This window comes from Vipera ursinii (genome assembly GCF_947247035.1).
Source record: "Vipera ursinii genome assembly, chromosome: 1".
In the NCBI taxonomy this organism is placed as follows: Eukaryota; Metazoa; Chordata; class Lepidosauria; order Squamata; family Viperidae; genus Vipera; species Vipera ursinii.
In genome coordinates this window covers 30,507,725-30,525,157 of record NC_139512.1, presented here as the reverse complement: position 1 = coordinate 30,525,157, position 17,433 = coordinate 30,507,725, and the positions used below count along the sequence as shown (strand labels likewise).

At 35.4% G+C, this 17,433-nt stretch overlaps 1 protein-coding gene across 1 annotated transcript in view; it reads right to left on the bottom strand.

The window, feature by feature from the left end:
• Positions 1–411: 411 nt before the first annotated feature.
• Positions 412–17,433, bottom strand: part of JAG2 (jagged canonical Notch ligand 2) — a 77,104-nt gene continuing 60,082 nt past the window's right edge. The window contains exons 19-24 of the mRNA XM_083359991.1: positions 11,438–11,551; positions 11,159–11,274; positions 10,129–10,377; positions 5,776–5,907; positions 3,902–4,061; positions 412–2,728 (exon numbers count right to left, since the gene is read on the bottom strand). Of these exons, the coding sequence (XP_083216117.1) occupies positions 2,244–2,728; positions 3,902–4,061; positions 5,776–5,907; positions 10,129–10,377; positions 11,159–11,274; positions 11,438–11,551 (1,256 nt within the window). The 3' untranslated portion in view covers positions 412–2,243. The remainder of the gene's footprint in view (positions 2,729–3,901; positions 4,062–5,775; positions 5,908–10,128; positions 10,378–11,158; positions 11,275–11,437; positions 11,552–17,433) is intronic.

Genomic DNA, 17,433 nt, shown 5'->3' with positions numbered 1-17,433 from the left:
AGATTACTAAAATTTCTTTGTTCTGCATTCAAGAAATAACTCATTTATATTTGACGTGAAGGCTCAGACTCCTCCAGTTTCTTCCTTTGTCCTTCCAAACCTGAAATACCACAGGTGACAAGACATTTGAAAAGCACTGTTTCAAATGTTATATATATATATATAAAATGAGGGAAATAAGTTTTATTAGGCTTTGGAAGACAGCAGTATTGCAATACAAAATAAAATTACAATGGCAAGAAAATTGAATTTTAAGAAAACTCTTAAGTTGCATAGGAAAAACTGGAAAAAGACACTGCAGTTGTGGGAGTAAGAAGATGGGGGTGATCAGAGATTCCAAACCATTCTGAACACTTAAGCAGAGTCAGGGGCAAAAATTTCAACTACTGACATTGTTATAAAATGCTTTAATAAATAGTTTTCATCTGAAAACTACAGAACATGTCAAACAAAACGTACTGCACAGAAGTTTCTGCAAAGCAATTTCTGCGTTCATGTATAAAAAGTGGTTCCAAAATGGCCAAGCCATTGAAATATTTCTTTCCTTTGCAATTACAGGATAACCTACTTAACATAAGGTTTTATCAGTAATTAAAATAAAAGTAGAGCCCATTTCTGTAATAACAAAGCCTTTTTTAAAAAAGAACCCCACAAATGATGCATAAGCCTTCTATTAAGAATAACAATTTCTCCTGAGATTTTCCATCATGTAAGATGGAACCAGATGTTACAACCAACGCAAAGCTGAGAACAGGCCTCTATTCTCTCCGCATGCATCTAGTGACCCCAAACGCATGACATGATGATGCTGTGCTGCAGGTTTACCTGCCTCCACAAGTAGCAGCTAATGAAGTGACACAGAGGCAGGAAACTCAATTCAGTGGCATCACCCCATCAAACTTGAAGAAACACTAGTTATCAGGGATAAAGGAAAGAATCCCACAGCTAATTGATAATTGGCAGGTTTCTGCTACACCACCTAATTCCAGCATGTTTGCCAACATGTTTTCTAGCGTGAATAAGCATAACAAACAAGAAATGAGAATATTGTTCCCTTCATTAGGCCTGTATTTAAAAAAATGCAAAAAAGCAATACCACATGTAATAGAGACATTCACAAGAAAAAGAATATCACCCTGTCATCTTTATGCTGTACAGGATACTTACTCTCTGTGTTCTTGAGATGCGAGGAAACACCTTGGATCTATTTACATGTGAAATGGTTGCAATACATTGAAAAAAAGTACAAAAAGTGACCAACAGTTTCCCAACATTAATTATAGTAACATCATTTTCTAATATGAACATAATACCAAAATAAGGTTTTTGTATCTTTTTTTAGAAATTGCCATAAAACTTCCCTTTCTGCGACATAAATTAAAAAGGAATGACATTTAAAAAGATCAAAAATATTTTTAAGTTATTAACTCAAATATACAGAAGTGATTCATTTAAATATATACATATTTACAAAAATGCACTTGCACAATCTGAAAATAAACTGAATCAGTCTGAGAGAACCAAATATCTTCTTGTGGTAAACTTAGATGGGCATGGCAGTCTTTGACAGTTGCTATTGAGAAAGCAAGATGATATTTCAAGGCACTTGGTATGTGCTTCAATACTGCATTTCTAAGGAAATTAAATCAAATTGACAGAGTCAAATTAAAAAGGCCACTTTTTCTAACCAATCACAGTTTGAAAGATCTCTATAGATTTTCTTTTGTTCACAGAATAAGGCAATATTTTTTTCAAGGGGACAAACTTGTAGAAGTATTGAGAGAAGTTTTTAGTAAATATTAAACAAGAACACTTCATGTTTTCTTCCTTAAGTTTAGCAACTTCCTGAACCAGGAGGTTTCTAAGCCACTGTTGTAACAAGTAAAAAAACAAAACAAAACAAAAAACCCTCCATTTTGTAAACAGTGTTGAGCTTTCTGTGATAAACCTTATGAATTGAAAATACAAACTTCTCTCCTCTGCCTTACAAGTGTATTGTAAGTAAAAATTACAAAAATAGCAACTATCAAAGATTACTCTATCATCTGACAGTCATTGAATAATTTATACAAGGCTAAAAGAAACAAAATAAAATTTTTATTTTATTATTTTAATTTTTTTATTCAAAATAAAGTAACTATGAATATTTGACTTCAGACAGTTAAGTCCTTTATGCACAATGGAGATGCCAATTTCTCCAAATTTTTTTAACGTAAGCAATGTAGTCATGGTCCAAACACAGTTTAGTCTCTTCCACCTTCAAGGTTTTTTGTGTTCACATTTTTTACAGATCTGTTGTCCATTTTGGTTGTCTGAAGAGTGTTCTTAATAGGACTATTCTCTATTGAGTCCACTGCTACCTTTGTTGTCAAAGGTTTAGAGAGTTTTTGAGAGAGGAATTTGTCCATTTCCATAACCTCTTTTTCTTCTTCTTCTTCTTCTTCCTCCTCCTCCTCATACTCTGTATACTCCTCTACCCCATCGTAAGTTCTTTTTTGAGGAGATATAAAATTTTTCTGTTCATAATGAATGCCTTTATGACTGTAAGGTCTATCTATAGGATTCCAAATTGGATTTAGAGGTGCCCACTGATTATTTGTAGCTTCTTCTCTGGATGGGCGATTTCTTTCTCTCTCTTTTCTTCTCTTTCGTGTCCACCACACACAAATTATTATGCAGGTTATCCATACAATACTAAAAACTACACAGAGGATTGGAACCAGATAATCTAGAAAGCAAACCAAACACAGCTTAGAAACGGAATCCTGAAACTATATGGAGTGCAAATGAAATCTCCAAAAGGCATCATAGGCACTATTTGCAATGAGCCATGCAATCAAAGAATTGTTTTTGCAAAACTAATGAATTAGGAAGCAGCTATCATATTTACATTGAATTTTTAATGAGGGCTGTTTTGAGATGGCATTAAATGTTTCAATTTATCAACAAAATCACAAAACATCAAGTACAGTATAAAAATAGAAAGATGAGCAAATAGAAATTAATAATCAATGTTATTTTTTTAAAAAGAAAATGGAAATCTGTTTTATACTATGTATCAAATTTGTCATTTGAAATACCTGTGCCAGTCATTTATGACACAGTGTTTTTAGACACACTTGGACACAGGAGGACAGCCTTTCAATGTGATGTATTGGGATGATTTTTTGAACCAACATTCCTTTTTCCAAGAAGAGTGGCTTGAATGTTATTCTTGTCACTCCCCTTTGTAGAATAGGAGAGAAATACTGTCATGATTGGGGGGGGGCATTCTCCACTTACACTTCATAACACAACCATTAAATTAAAAGTGGAAAGTTATTTGGATAGACATGTAGAAAAGGCATTTATTTTGGTATTTATACACTTTCCTATTTATAATTTATTCCTTCTTTCTTCATGCAAGTACAGAAGGAATATGGGTAAACACATTTCATTAAAAAAGGAAAGACAGAAATTTTACTTAAATTTTTAACTTAAGCAGCTCTACTGCAGGACATTAAAGAAAATCAAAACCAAACATCAATGCTTAAAAGATGTACAAAGCCTAAACATGATAGCCAATTCCATTCTATGTAAACTACTTTGGGATTTTTTTAAATGAGAAACAATTTACAAGTATAAATAGTCCTTGTTTAATGACCACAATTAAGACTAACAATTCAGTTAAGGAAAGTGATTGCTAAGTGAAACCACGATTACAATCCTACTTCAGTTTTCCTTTGCCTTACAGACCTGCAAACGTTAGAAATGCAAGGCTTAGAGATAATATTACTTTTTCATCACCACTGTAACTGCAAACAATAGCTAAACAAGGCAGTTGATAAAAAATAGTACATGTACTATAAAATCAGTATATTCTGAGGTACGCAAACTGTCTCAAATGCATATTTTATCTTACCTGATGAAGAAGAATTCCCAACTACTATGGTCTCTATTTTGACTTCCGTTACTGCTAGCATAACTGTGCTGTTTTGCCGCCTTGTAATTGCATTTACTATAGTATTGGCAGCATTCTGTATGAGACTATTATCCGTCTCATCCTGATGCGAGATGAAAGACTAAGAAGAAAAGACAAACAGGAAACTTAAATTTAAAAGTAACTACTTTCTTGAGACTGATGATGGAGAACTTGAGAATTCCAGTTGACTGTTGTGGCATGAAGATTGATTTCAAGCCAATATGAAAATAAGGTAAAAGGTAAAGATTTCCCTCTCCAGTCATGTCCGACTCTAGGGCGTGGTTCTTACCTCCGTTTTTTTGGCCAAGGGAGACAGTGTTGTCCAAAGACATTTTTATGGTCATGTGGCCAGCATGGCTATACGCCAAATGCTGTTACCTTCCCAACAAAGTAGTATTTATTAATCTATTCACATTTGCATTCTTTCAAACTGCTAGGTGGGCAGTTATAATATGAAAGTATTACACTGATATATTTATAGGTATAATATTATACATATATATTAGTATATACTATACTAATAATAATATTTAATAATTCAATCATTTAATCATTCAATCAACCAATCAATTTCTATAGTAGCCTAATTGGCTCCTCCATCCAGTTGACTCAACTGGTTACACACTGAAGATTTCTTATTATTTACTGCAAGCTAAACTTTTAAACGTTGAATTAACATTTAAAAGTTTTTGATGTATTATCTGGCTAGATATTTGCATTAATGATATAACCTGATACATAAATAACACAAGCTTTCTTCAATTTGTATCCCAAATGCAACCATATTTGAGGTGGTTAAGTTAGCTAAGAACGATCACTTAATATTACTCAGCAAAAACAATGTCATCAAGCAGTCTTCAGTCCTTTCAAATCACTTTTCCTAGTTTCCAGGCTGAACTCATATTTTTACCTTTCCTGGTATCCAAGGCACGTTAGTTTAGCCAGAAAAGATAAATCTGATTTATATGGCTGCCCATCTTGCAAATGTTAATCTGGGCACCTAACAGAATTTTAAAAGGCTCAAATCAAATGAAATAAAAAATAAACAGCAAAAAATAAGGACAGACAACATATAACTGAGAAAACCAACAACCAATCCAACTGAGCTCAATTAACTTTCCAACCCCCATGCCTGGAAAAATAGCTAAGTCTTCCTGGGTTGCACATAATGCCATTATCTCATCAACAGGGCCTGGAACATGTCCCTCCTGGCAGATTTGGAACAGGCAGAGACAACTGGAAAAAGGCCAAACACAGCTGTATGCCATGAAAGCTTTATAGATGGCAACTAGCACTCTGAAGTGCACTAAGAAACCTACTAAAATACTTCTATTTCTATCTTTTGGGCTTTGACTGAGGTGTACAAAGTAGGTTAGCACTAAAATTAGTTAAAAACAGGTGACAATTAAAAATAGCAAAGATTCATGCTGAAAGCAAATCTAACATCCACACATTCTCTGCATTTTCTTTTATCTCTTAAACTGAATTACACTCCATTTCTATTTGCATAAATCTCACATCTGCCTTCAATAACTGAATGAACATTCACTTTACATGAATCTGAAGGGATGCTTTCTCTTTCACTGAAGAAAGAGACAATCCCTTTCTCCTTCTGGGTCATACCGACACTTATGTTCTTTGTTCAACTTCTGCACTTTTCTTGGACAGGTTGATTCATAATAAGCACGTCCTCAATAATAATTAGCTCATTATCCAAATCTTGGGTAGTTCTTACTGTATTTACTAAGCTGAAAACAGCCTGGCACTACAAAGAAAGGGCATTAATTTTAATTTAACAAAAATGTAATACTTACAACAGCAACTTCCACTGCATTCTCTATGGAGTAGGATAGGTCACACAACACTAACAATATTCTTTCACTAGAAACAGATCTAGTTGCTGGTAAATATCTTATTTCAGAGCATACATTTTCAACAGTAGTACCCTAAGAGAAGAAAATGTAACAACAGGAAATAAAAATTAAAGTGCATATTATTTTATAGAAAACTTAACTATTAAACAAAAAAAGGAATCAGTGTTATAACTTACAACATATGTAAACTCCTTATGTTACAATGTACATTAGTAGTTTTAGAAACACTATTCTCATATTCAGCAATCTCACTAGACTGCTACCAGTATATACTTGACCGGAGATATGCAAGGAGTTAATGCATGAAATTTTAACAAAATTCCCTTGTTTCCCTTATCTCTTCAACAAGAAGGAGACATCATGGTCAGAAATGAGGTTCTGGTAGTCACCTGCAAAAGATGTACCTTTTCCTTTCTCCTAGAACAGAGGTCCCCAATGTTTCTAGGTTGGCAGCCCAAAGGAAGGGGAAGCCATGGGGCTGCATGCGTGACGCAAACGGGAGTGGTGCGAATGTGTGTGTGATGCTGGGGGCAGGGCTAACGCCCATGTGACACTCAAGGTGGCACTAGCGCGAGTGGGGGGGCAATGGGTTTTCTAGAACCCTTGTTCTAGAAAACAAAACATTAGTGGTTAAAGATGCTGGCCTAGAAACCAGGAGACTGTGAATTCTAATCTAGAAAACTAGCTGGGTGATTTGGGGCTAGTCACTTTTTCTCAGCCCAATTCACCTCACAGGGTTGTTGTGGGGCAAAATGAAGGAAGGAGTATTGTGTTCACCACCTTCTTAATAAAGGTGGGATAAAAATCAAATCAGACGAGATCAAATCTTAAATAAAAAAGTGGAGATGGTGAAGATTCTGAAAGTAAAGCTTGGTGAACTGGAGGCAAAGCATAATCTTTATAACTAATTCCCTTAAGATGAATACTTCCCAAATAATAGTGTGAATGCCATTACTTCTCATAAACAGCAGAATAATATCAAATGCACAACTTTAGCGAAGGATAAGAATGAAGATAGCTGGCAACGTTGCTGTCACAAAGAAAACTAATATGAAGCAGAGTAAACTCCTAGTTTTGGTAGCCAATTTCCACCTTTATCCTTTGGATATGCTTTTAAAAACGAGAGCAAAGCTACAAAAGCTAGAATTTCGTCATCTGATTCAAGTGGACATGGTTTACTACCAATCATCAAGAAGAATAAAAGAAAGGCTATGATTCTAGATCACGGGTGTCAAACTCGATAGTGTCACGTGATGTATTGCGACTTTGTTGCCTTTGCGAAGCCGTGGCGGGCCTGGCTTGCACGTGACACATCTGGCCCACGGGCTACCAGTTTGACACTCCTGTTCTAGATGATTCTTTCCGAGACACAGAAGCTCTCATTTGTCACCCAGTTCTTCCATCTCAACACATATACTATCTTCCATATGCCCAAATCCAAAATGCAAAGGAAAAAAAAATGACCTGGCACACCAACCTACCAGTCACAGACCCATCCATGTGAGCACAGAAAAAGCAACACCTCCCACATATCAAAAGTGACTTCATGGCTTTCAGAAAGGTGAAAAAATGGAATAACCAGCAAATTGTTCTTTAATGATATAAACTTCAGGGATGATGGGCTACTTTTAAAAGATGGAATTCATCCCACTAAAAAGGCAAATTACATATTTGGATGATTGGCTATGTTGAGAGGATGACTTTAAATAGAAACAAGGCTTTGGCAGTCATGAGAGCATAAGTTACAAACTGGCGAGTAATGGATTATATACAGCAGTAAGGTGTTTTGCATTAGTTTAACAAAGAAAATGCAGATAAATGGAGACTAAATTTAAGGAAATAGACATTACCTTAAATATCTCTACACTAATGGACAAACTTAGGCAAGGTGAATGGGATGTCATAAGGCACAAACAAAAAAACAAAAAAATGATAGAATCGGAACTGTAGAAAACATGGTGAGATGAATTCCTCAAGTGGAACATTGGGCTTGATGGGTATACCTTGTTTAATAACAACAGGCAATATAAGAGTGGTGCAGTGTTGTATATCAAAGAAATGATCTATACTGAAGTCCAATGGAGTGATGATAATAAAAGTACTGAAAGCATCTGGGTTAAGATAAAAGGGCAAGCAAAAGAAAAAAAAAGATTTCTTACTAGGATTTGGCTATAGACCACCAAACCACTCAAATTTGTAAATGAAAATTTAATGGAACAGGTAACTGAAGCCTCAAAAAAAACATGAAGTAGTTATGATGGGATTGTTAGTGTTCTTGATTGTGAACAGAAATTTGGTTTAATATCCTACTATAGCAGTCTCAAAGCTTCAGCTTGGAAAAACAGGAATGAGTTTACGAAGGCAAGGCAGAAAGTGAACTTAAGCTAGCAAGAGAAGCAAGAAGGGTTATTCATATCATCAAGAAGACAAAAAGAAGTGGTGGGCTCACTGTTTACTCCGGATGGAGAAGTCTTAAGAGAATGCAGAGGAACTTAACTCTTGTTTTGCTTTTTGTCTTTATATCTAAAGGAAATGGTGATTTAAATATCATAGACTGGGAACACACTCAACAGAGAAAAATGCAAGTCAGTAAGGATATTATAAAGGAACTTCTAATCAATTTAAATGAGGGCAAGATGTCCTTCAGCAGAGGAAAATATTAAGTATCAGGGAGAAAAATGTAGAACATGCATAAGATGAGGGATTTGAAAACACTTCCAATGGGGGGAAAAACGTGGGTATGTATCGGCAGCAAGCCAACTGCAAGTAATGGAATTCTAGGCTGCATTAGAAGAAATACTATATTAAAGATACATAAATATCTCATTATCTTCTATTCTACATTGGTGAGATCAAATCCAGAGTACTATGTACGTTCAAGGTACTGTATTTCCAGTATACTAATGGATCAGTACACGTTCAGAGGATGGTGATAGACATATCATATACTCTATAAGGGCAAATTGAAGACATTTAGGATGTTGCATTTAGAGAAGATTGTGGGAAGACATCAATGTTTAGGTACATTAAAAATGGCATAGGAAGATGGTCAGGAAGTCATTTCCATTATCAGAATCAGAAATAATGCATAAAGTTGTAGTTAACGAGATTTTGCTTAAATATAAGAAAAAACTTTGCAACAATAAAATATGTACAAAAAAGTGGATCTATGGAGATTATGAATTCTTCATCTATGGAGATTCTTAAAAAGAGGCCGACAGCCATCTTTCCTGGATGTATTAACTGATTTTCTTATACATTTGTTCATTGAAATTATCATCATGGTTTCTTCAAATTATGACATTGAAAGCATGTTGATGTAATGGATCAAAATCAGTATACATGAAAAATGCCAGAATTCTCATTTATATTATTTTCCTCACTTAAGGATTCCAATTCTTCAACAAAGAAAATATTTTCAAGAAATGCAGAGAAAGAAATGTACCTGTCATAAGAGTTCTGCCGTCTATTCTCTTGAGTATCACAACAAATTCATCTAAGAAGTATTCAATTATTAAGAAACCATTTATCTATAAAGCAATTTCACCCAAAATGTACTAATTGACTGTGGTGGGAATGGATGGGAAAATGTGAACAGAATAAATTGTGTGATAAGGATTGGATCCAAAATCTTTGTAAAATTGGGCCTGCTTCCAAATTGTTGCATTTCCTTTCCAACTGATACAGATGGAAGGGTAGCACAAGGAAGCTACACCAGCTGACCAAATAGAACCCATCCTGCCAAAAAGCTCATTCCACAAAAGGCCAAATAATAGGCAAATTTTGAAAAAGATGGTCATTGAAAAATAAGGTCATTCCCAAGAGAGTCTGGGGAATTTTGAAGTCCTAAATGTATTCCAGGAAGAATATATAATTTCCCCAATACTTGTAGCAAAGCGAATTTGGAACTGATTATATATTGTTCACTATTTTGCCACACATCTACCTAATTTTTATACCAAAAACTGATGGGAATTTTAAATAAGACACATGGAATCCTTCACAATTAGAAAAAATGATTTTGTACAAGAGAGCTGATCTGTATTAACATTCCACATAATCAGGCAGGAGTATTTTCCTAAGAAAAAGATCAATACACAATACCAACAGACTTCAAAATAAAATAAAACTTTCTCTCTCATTGCCTCCAAAGCAGAGGACTGCAAACAGAAATGATGAAAGTACTACAGACCAGTTAATAACAATTAGAATTATGCTAGCAATGTGATCAATTCCAAAACAAAATGCTCTGTAAAACACTAGCAAAATCTAAATAAAACTTAAATGTCTTACCTGGGGTACTTTATCTCTGTTAAAAATTAGAGTAATTCTTGCACAGCTATTGTCCAAGTGGCCTGAATTGGGGAAGCACTTGATGTTACCAGGTAGAGATTCTGATTCACTGCATTCTCCCCAGCTAGAGCAAGGTGGTTGGAAACATTTGATGTATGAATTTTCTTGGCATTCTTGGCCTTTAGGACATTGATAACTAGAATGGTCCCCAAGTTTGGTAAGCAAACAAGATTTCCTTCCACACCATACCTAGAATTTAATACAGACCTATTGATTTCAATGGATTGTAAAAGGAAACACTAAAGGAGATTGTAAAATTAATTCCTATCAGTGTCTATTCATGTCATTCAAGCATGTTTTTCTAGGGTTATACTCATAACAACTCTTTCTTGTTCCTTATCTACATGTAGTCCTCAGTTAATAATGGTAATTGGAATTGAAATGGTGCACAGGTGGGCTAGTGAATGGTGAGTCCAACACAGTTGGGTAGCTGCTGGTGGGCAGGGGAGGGGAAGGTGCATGAGTGGTTGGTGAAGTATGATAAGGATGCTGCTGGGCAAGTGAAGATATGTGTGTGGCTGATGAAGTCCAGGGTGAGTATGGTGGGGCTGGCTGTTGCTGGGCAGGGGAGGATGTATGGCGGTCAGTGTGGCATGAGCATAGCAAGGCTGTTGTTGGGCAAGGGAGAGTGTGTAGGTGGATGGCGAGGCAGGGCTGGAGGGGGCTGCTGCTAGATGAGGGAGAGTGCGAACGACTTGCCAGTCACGCAACAAGGATATAGCTTACTTTTTCCTAAACATTGATGCTGGTGGCAGAATATGATTTAGAGGCTTGCACTGTGCCCAATAGCCATGAATTTAAGATATTAATTTTAAAGTATTATTTCATCAGCCCTAGCCAGTAGACTAATTTCTGGGCACTGTAAGAGTTCTTACTAAAAACATTCAGAAGAAGGTTACCATAAAGAAATATAATTAATAAATTCATTTCACATTGTTTAAAGTGGGAGAAGAATTCCATGAAAATTTACCTTGGTACAATCAATGTGGCCATCCAGACAATGGCAACTGTTGCATTCTTGATCCCATTTACTCCTGTGAGGAAAGGACTTTCCTTTAAACCAGCAAGATTTTCCAGAGCCTATAACTAAGGAGAAAGAAGGGAAGGAAAGGCAACAATTTGAGAATGGGAAATTTAACCTTGGAAGAAAATGCCAAGTTCAATTTGCAGATAAAGCCTGACAATCATGATTTGCAAGATGTTAACTTCAATATCTATTTTCTTATTTTAGTTTACAGCTTCAAATTACCTTCTTGGCATCTTGTTCCAGCTCGGCCAGCAGGACAAATACACCTGTAACCATTTATTTCATCAATGCAAGTAGCACCGTATGCACAAGGAGAGGATTGGCATTCATCAATATCTAAAGGAAAGTAAAATTCAAGGGATTTAGAAAAAAACAAGTGCTCAATGCATGAATTGCTATTGCTATTAGCAATTTTTACTAGAATTTATTCAGATATTGTATTAGTAGCTTTCTTCAAACTTATGGCTTTGAGATCCACTGAATTAGATTGAGTCAGCATGACCATTAGTTGTAGTGTCTGAAGATGATGGGTGCCATAATCTATTATACCTACAGGTCTGATGCTAGGAAACCTTTATTTTTAAAAATATCTCTTTATATCCCTCCCCCCCCCCCGTTTATCCTCTTTAGCCATTATAAACTTTCTCAGGTAAATTACTGCAAGCATCCATTTTCTTTGAGACTATGTTACTAAGGCAGAAAATGGAAGTTGGTTTTACTTATTTAACCACATCCTTCACATGGAAGTCAACTATTTGTAAGTGTTACAAAGTAGACAAAATACAACCTCTGTAAGAAAATCAGTAGGGTTCCAATTATGGCAAAGAATGAATCTCTGCGAATCCTAACCTTTCTTTTGAAACCAGTGCTTTTAGGTTAAAAAAAAAGAGAATTAAAGTGAGCGTGAGAGATAAAACAGTATTTACCTATCAGTAACTTTCAGAAATCTGTACATACGCTATTTCAAAATTTGAATATATTGTTAGAATGCTGTGTACCAACACACATGGTTTCTAAGTATAAATTTTATAACATCTCTCATTTTTTATTCAGCTCCTCTCGCCTAGGCATTTTTTAACATCAGATTGTCATACATTTTTTCTAATCTTATTAATTTCAAACTCTTGAAAAATTTCTCTAATTCCCTATTCTGTTTTGAATGCATTATCACTACTCATGCTTGCTGTGCTTTTAAAGTTAACTGGTCTTAATTATTTCTAAATAATGGAATATATAAATTTATAAATTATCAGAATTGTCTCGAGTGAGCAATATTTACTCAGACTTGGGACTTAAAAGGCTAATTAAGAAAAGTCAGAATTATTTCAGCTGTAAAGAAAGTTCAGAGACTTTTTGTTCAAACACAAATAAAAACAGGTTGTCAGTAATTCTTACATAAAGCAGTAATATTGCTGAGTATTCCAAAAAAGAGCATTCTGTTCAAGAGGTAATCTCTCTTTAGATGGAATCATATTTTAATATATAGTCATAGTGTTAAAATATAGATATAGAATACATATATACATAGAACCCTGACTTGCTTGTTTTCTTGCAGACGTTTCACTACCCTAACTAGGTAACATAATCAGTGCTGGTAAGAAATGCTGTTTGCAGTTTATATTCTGGTGTCTTGCCTGTCTGTGTGGGTGGGGGTGGTCTTAGGGATTCTTTGATTGGGCTGCTTACTAATGGCGCTTTGGCAGTTTCTTGATTGGGGTATTGCTTACTTGACTGTTGGACTGAAATTGACCTTAGAGTTAACTATACTGATTTGAGTACTGATTACTGGTGGAGAGGTGCTGGAGTCTTTTTTCTCTTTGGGGTTGGTTGATTGTCTCTTTTGCATAGTCTATAGATTTATTAATGTCTATGTGTCTATTGATGGCTGATTTGTCAGAGTGCCAGGCTTCTAGAAATTCCCTGGAACTTTTGGATTTGGCCTGGTCTAGGATTGTCACATTTTCCCAATTGAAACTATTGTTTAATCTGTCTGTATGTTGTGAAATTAAAGAATTTTTGTAATGCCTTTTGACTGCGTTGGTGTTCATGGATGCATTCTGCCAGTCTTCTGGCATACACAGAACCCTGTCTGGATCCATTTGGAATTAAGATTTTTATCTGTGCCTTTTAGCAGAGTTAGCAAGCCTTGGTCTGAGGTATCTCCTAATGCAGTTTACCATTTTTGTCTCATAGAGTCTAGAATGGATGAGACTAAAAATCTAAGAACTTAAGTTTTGTCTGATTTGGGAAAAAACAAGTATCTTAACCTTAGAAAGCTTAAGTTTAAAACAAAAACATGTTTGCTGGGGATAGATTAAGAGGCAACCTCCCCAGTCTAAAAAAAGAAAGGAGCCCAAAATTATTAGCCCTGTCCACTCCAATTTATTATGTTACCGGCCACATCCATGTTACTCCCTAACATGGTAGGAGGAAACACGACTTTCAGGCAAATAATTGTTCTTCATCTCTAAGATATTCTGCCCACTGTTTCCCTTCAGTTCTGAAACAATGGATTTTAAAGTAAAATAGAAGTGATACCAACTGAAGTAGGATGGATAATTTGTAGACATAAATGATAAAAGAACCCATTAGTTCTTAGCAACTATTCTTTATAATGATGTCTCTGATTCATAGTTATTACTTCAAAGAGAGCAAAAGAATCTATGATAGATAATTGAACTGCTCTACTAAAATAAGTATTCTGATAAGTTCACAAATCAGGTTAATGAGGGGTGAGTGATATTTGCCAGATGTAGTCTTCTGAACCCTATCAAGAACATCTTCAACCTTTAGATTAAATAGGCCTTGGCCACTGCAGTTTCCATATACATTTGAACCATTCAGGCAAAACAAAAAGCACTCAAAATCTTCATTACCTCTAATTCAAAATGTCAAGCAGTTTCAAATTGTTGTACTTCATCCCCAAATACTTCTGCATTTAATACATTTGCTAGTTTTTTTTATATATTTCAGAAAATGAATAAAAAATAACACTACTTTCAAAGAGGTAATTCTTGGCCATAAAAAAATTGGTAGCTCCAATTCTAAGCAAAAAGGCTCAAGAAGAAGAGGCTTCTTCTTGCCTGTGCGATCCACACTTTCTGTCTTCCTAATACAAAAGAGCTGAATTTTGTTTTTAACATTAAGAAGTCTCCATGATGACAAAATGGGGAGAAAGGTGCTTAAGAGGAAGAGCCAACCATCCTCTTGAATCCCAGAGGTTCTACTTCTTTTGGAAATGGGTATCATGGATGCAAATGTGGATTCTGTATCTTTGTGCATAAGTATGATGTAACTTTGAATCTAATGGAACATGGGCTGGCCAAGATGCCACCATCAAGTCATGTAGAACTTCTTAGAACTCAAGAATGGATGATTTTCCTTAGGTGTGGGAAATTCAAATAACTTGAATATATTTTGGAGAGAAGCATGGTGCCAAAGCCAAATGATAATAAATCCTAAACACTGAAGATCAATTTATTATGCTGATAAGAGGTTAAGGTAATAGAAAGATCTAATAAGAACTGGCTGAACAAGTGAAAGCATAGGAGTAGAAGGGGAAACAGCTGGTTAGCTGCTTTTATCCAGGCATAAAAGAACAGGTTGAAAAAAGATGCAAGTGGGACCATACCAAGCATTATCCTTTTCATAGTTTGTGTTGGTTGTGCTGTGTGGGTTGAGTAATCAGGAATCATCATAGTTCACAAACAAACTAAAGCCCTCCAAAACATCTTAAGTAAATCAAAAGACTCAGTACCCCAAGAAGTAAAAGAAGAGTCATCTACAACATACAATATAAGGAATGTAAGAGCTACAATGTAAGAAAAACAGGCAGAAGACTAGCAGAGCATACTCATAAATACCAACTAGCAGAGACACAATGAAAACATGCTTGATTTCTTAACACATTAACAGACTTTACTGTAGTTTCAAGTGGGAAACCACTAGGGAAATCCTGAAAGCAAGGCACTCAGACAAATCAGCCATCAACTGGCACAAAGAAATAAACAACATTTCCACACCATTCAAAAAATATCCAGGAGTTTATCATTTTTTATCTTGGATGAGGATGGAGTACTTCAGACAGACCTGGTGCATAATTTGGGGGTCCTCTTGTAGCTCCCACTCAAAGAGCAGGTGGCTAGGAGGGCTTTTTCTGAACTTCATGTTTTGTGCCAGTTATGCCCTTTCCTGGACAGACACACTATCCACTTGATCACTCATGCCCTGGTCATCTCCCATTTGGACTACTGCAATGTTTTCTATATGGGGCTATCCTTCAAAAATATCCAGAAGCTTCAGCTGGTGCAGAGTGCACAAGATATAATGGGTGCCCGAAAAAGAGCACATGTAACATGTCTGCTCTGTGAACTGCATTGGGCGCCAAGTTGCTAGTTATGATCTATAAAACCTACAGAATGGTTTCTGCCATCACATCAGTCCATCCCACCTGATCAGGCAGGGAAAATATGTTGCAAACCCTGTCAAGGAATTTCAACTGAGGTGGTCTAAGAAGACTGCCATTGCCCTGCCCTATGGAACTTTGTCCCCACAGAGATAAGGTTGGCCCAGACTCCCCTGGTCTTCTGCAAAGGGGTTAAAACGTGGATTTGCTACCTTGAGTGGGGATCACAAAGGAGTATACAGTTGTGGAGTTTGTTGGTGCCATTAAGAGCTCTCCCTTTGCCTTACTAATTTTAACAGGGTGTAACTATTCTTACCTTCTTGAACATTTTTATAACTTTTATTTTTTAAATATTTTAATTCTAACATTTTGTTTTTTATATGTTTTATATTTTGATGTCTTATTGTACACTGCTCCAACCCTTCTTTGAGGGAGATGGGCAGTTCAGAAATGTAAAATATAAATAAGTAAAATAAAAAAACATAAAATTATAACAAAAAGACCACATACTTCCTCACCATCAACACTCAGATAAACATGGGTTAACCCCTGGATTAACAACTAGACAAACAATCAAGCAGTAAACAATACCCTAATCAAGAAACAAGAAATTCAGACTAACAATCAAGCGTAAACAAAAAGAAACTGCCAAGGAGAAATCAATACTTCCATCGATGTTGACAAGGAAAGCTACTGTATTAAAAAAGTAAAAAAACCAACTCCCTTCTAGCACTGAAAATATTACCTAGTCAGTTAATCCCAAAGCTGCTGTTCAAAAGGCAACTAGACTTTATTTTTTTTTTTCCTTGAAAAAGTTTTGCTGCCCATCCAAGAAGCTTCTTCAGTTCTTGGATCAGAAGGGAAATGTTTTCAAGGAAAAATCAAGAACAGCACCTTTGGGACAACCATGACCTGGATGACTGAGAATCTCCATAAATACCTAGTCAAATAATGAAATGTTCACAACAGAACACCAATGACTCCACAGTTCAAACCTGAGCTACATATTCTCTCTTCTGTTGTTAATATAGCATCATGAAATGAGATGAAAATGATAAAGTGCTAATAGTTGTATTTGAGGTAAAATAATGTAGCAATTTAAAGTAAAAAAATCATGATTGGTGTGATACCAAGAGATCAGGCTTCTCAAGACCTTGGTAAGGCCATAAACAAGTTTTCAGAATGGAAGCTATCTAGAGAAAAGCACTTTGACTGAGAGAATAAAAGATGATGAGTAGGTGAGATGCTATGGACATATGTGTTAGGGTTTTCCAGGGTAAGTGTTCTAAACATAAGAGAGACAAAGTGTGTTTATTCAGTGGAGAGAATCTATCCCTGCACTCCTTGTATTTGAAATAAGGCAGCATTCAAAGCCCACAGTCCCAAAACAGGGGAGAAACATTTAAAGAGCTGTGCATCCCAATATAAACACAGAAATGACAGCCGAGAGAAAACTGTAATTAGTAAAAAAACAAAATAAAACTACAAATAACAAATGGAACTGACCATCATTATGGAAGTTGAAAAATAATTTAAAAGAAATATAATTTAAATAAAGGACAGGACAAGTTCCTACCATCTTAGTTCTGGAATATTCTGAATGGTCTTTGCAAAGGGTTCATAACACATGTATAAATCATAAACAACATAATGAAGAAACATATAGATAAATCTGCAGTAATAATAAACAAACATACTACAGGATATTCTTGAGTTGAATATATATTAAAGGTCTTGGCTGAATATGTTAGTATCATACATTTATTTAGAAATAGCAGATAATTTAAATACAATTTAAACCACATTTAATTTA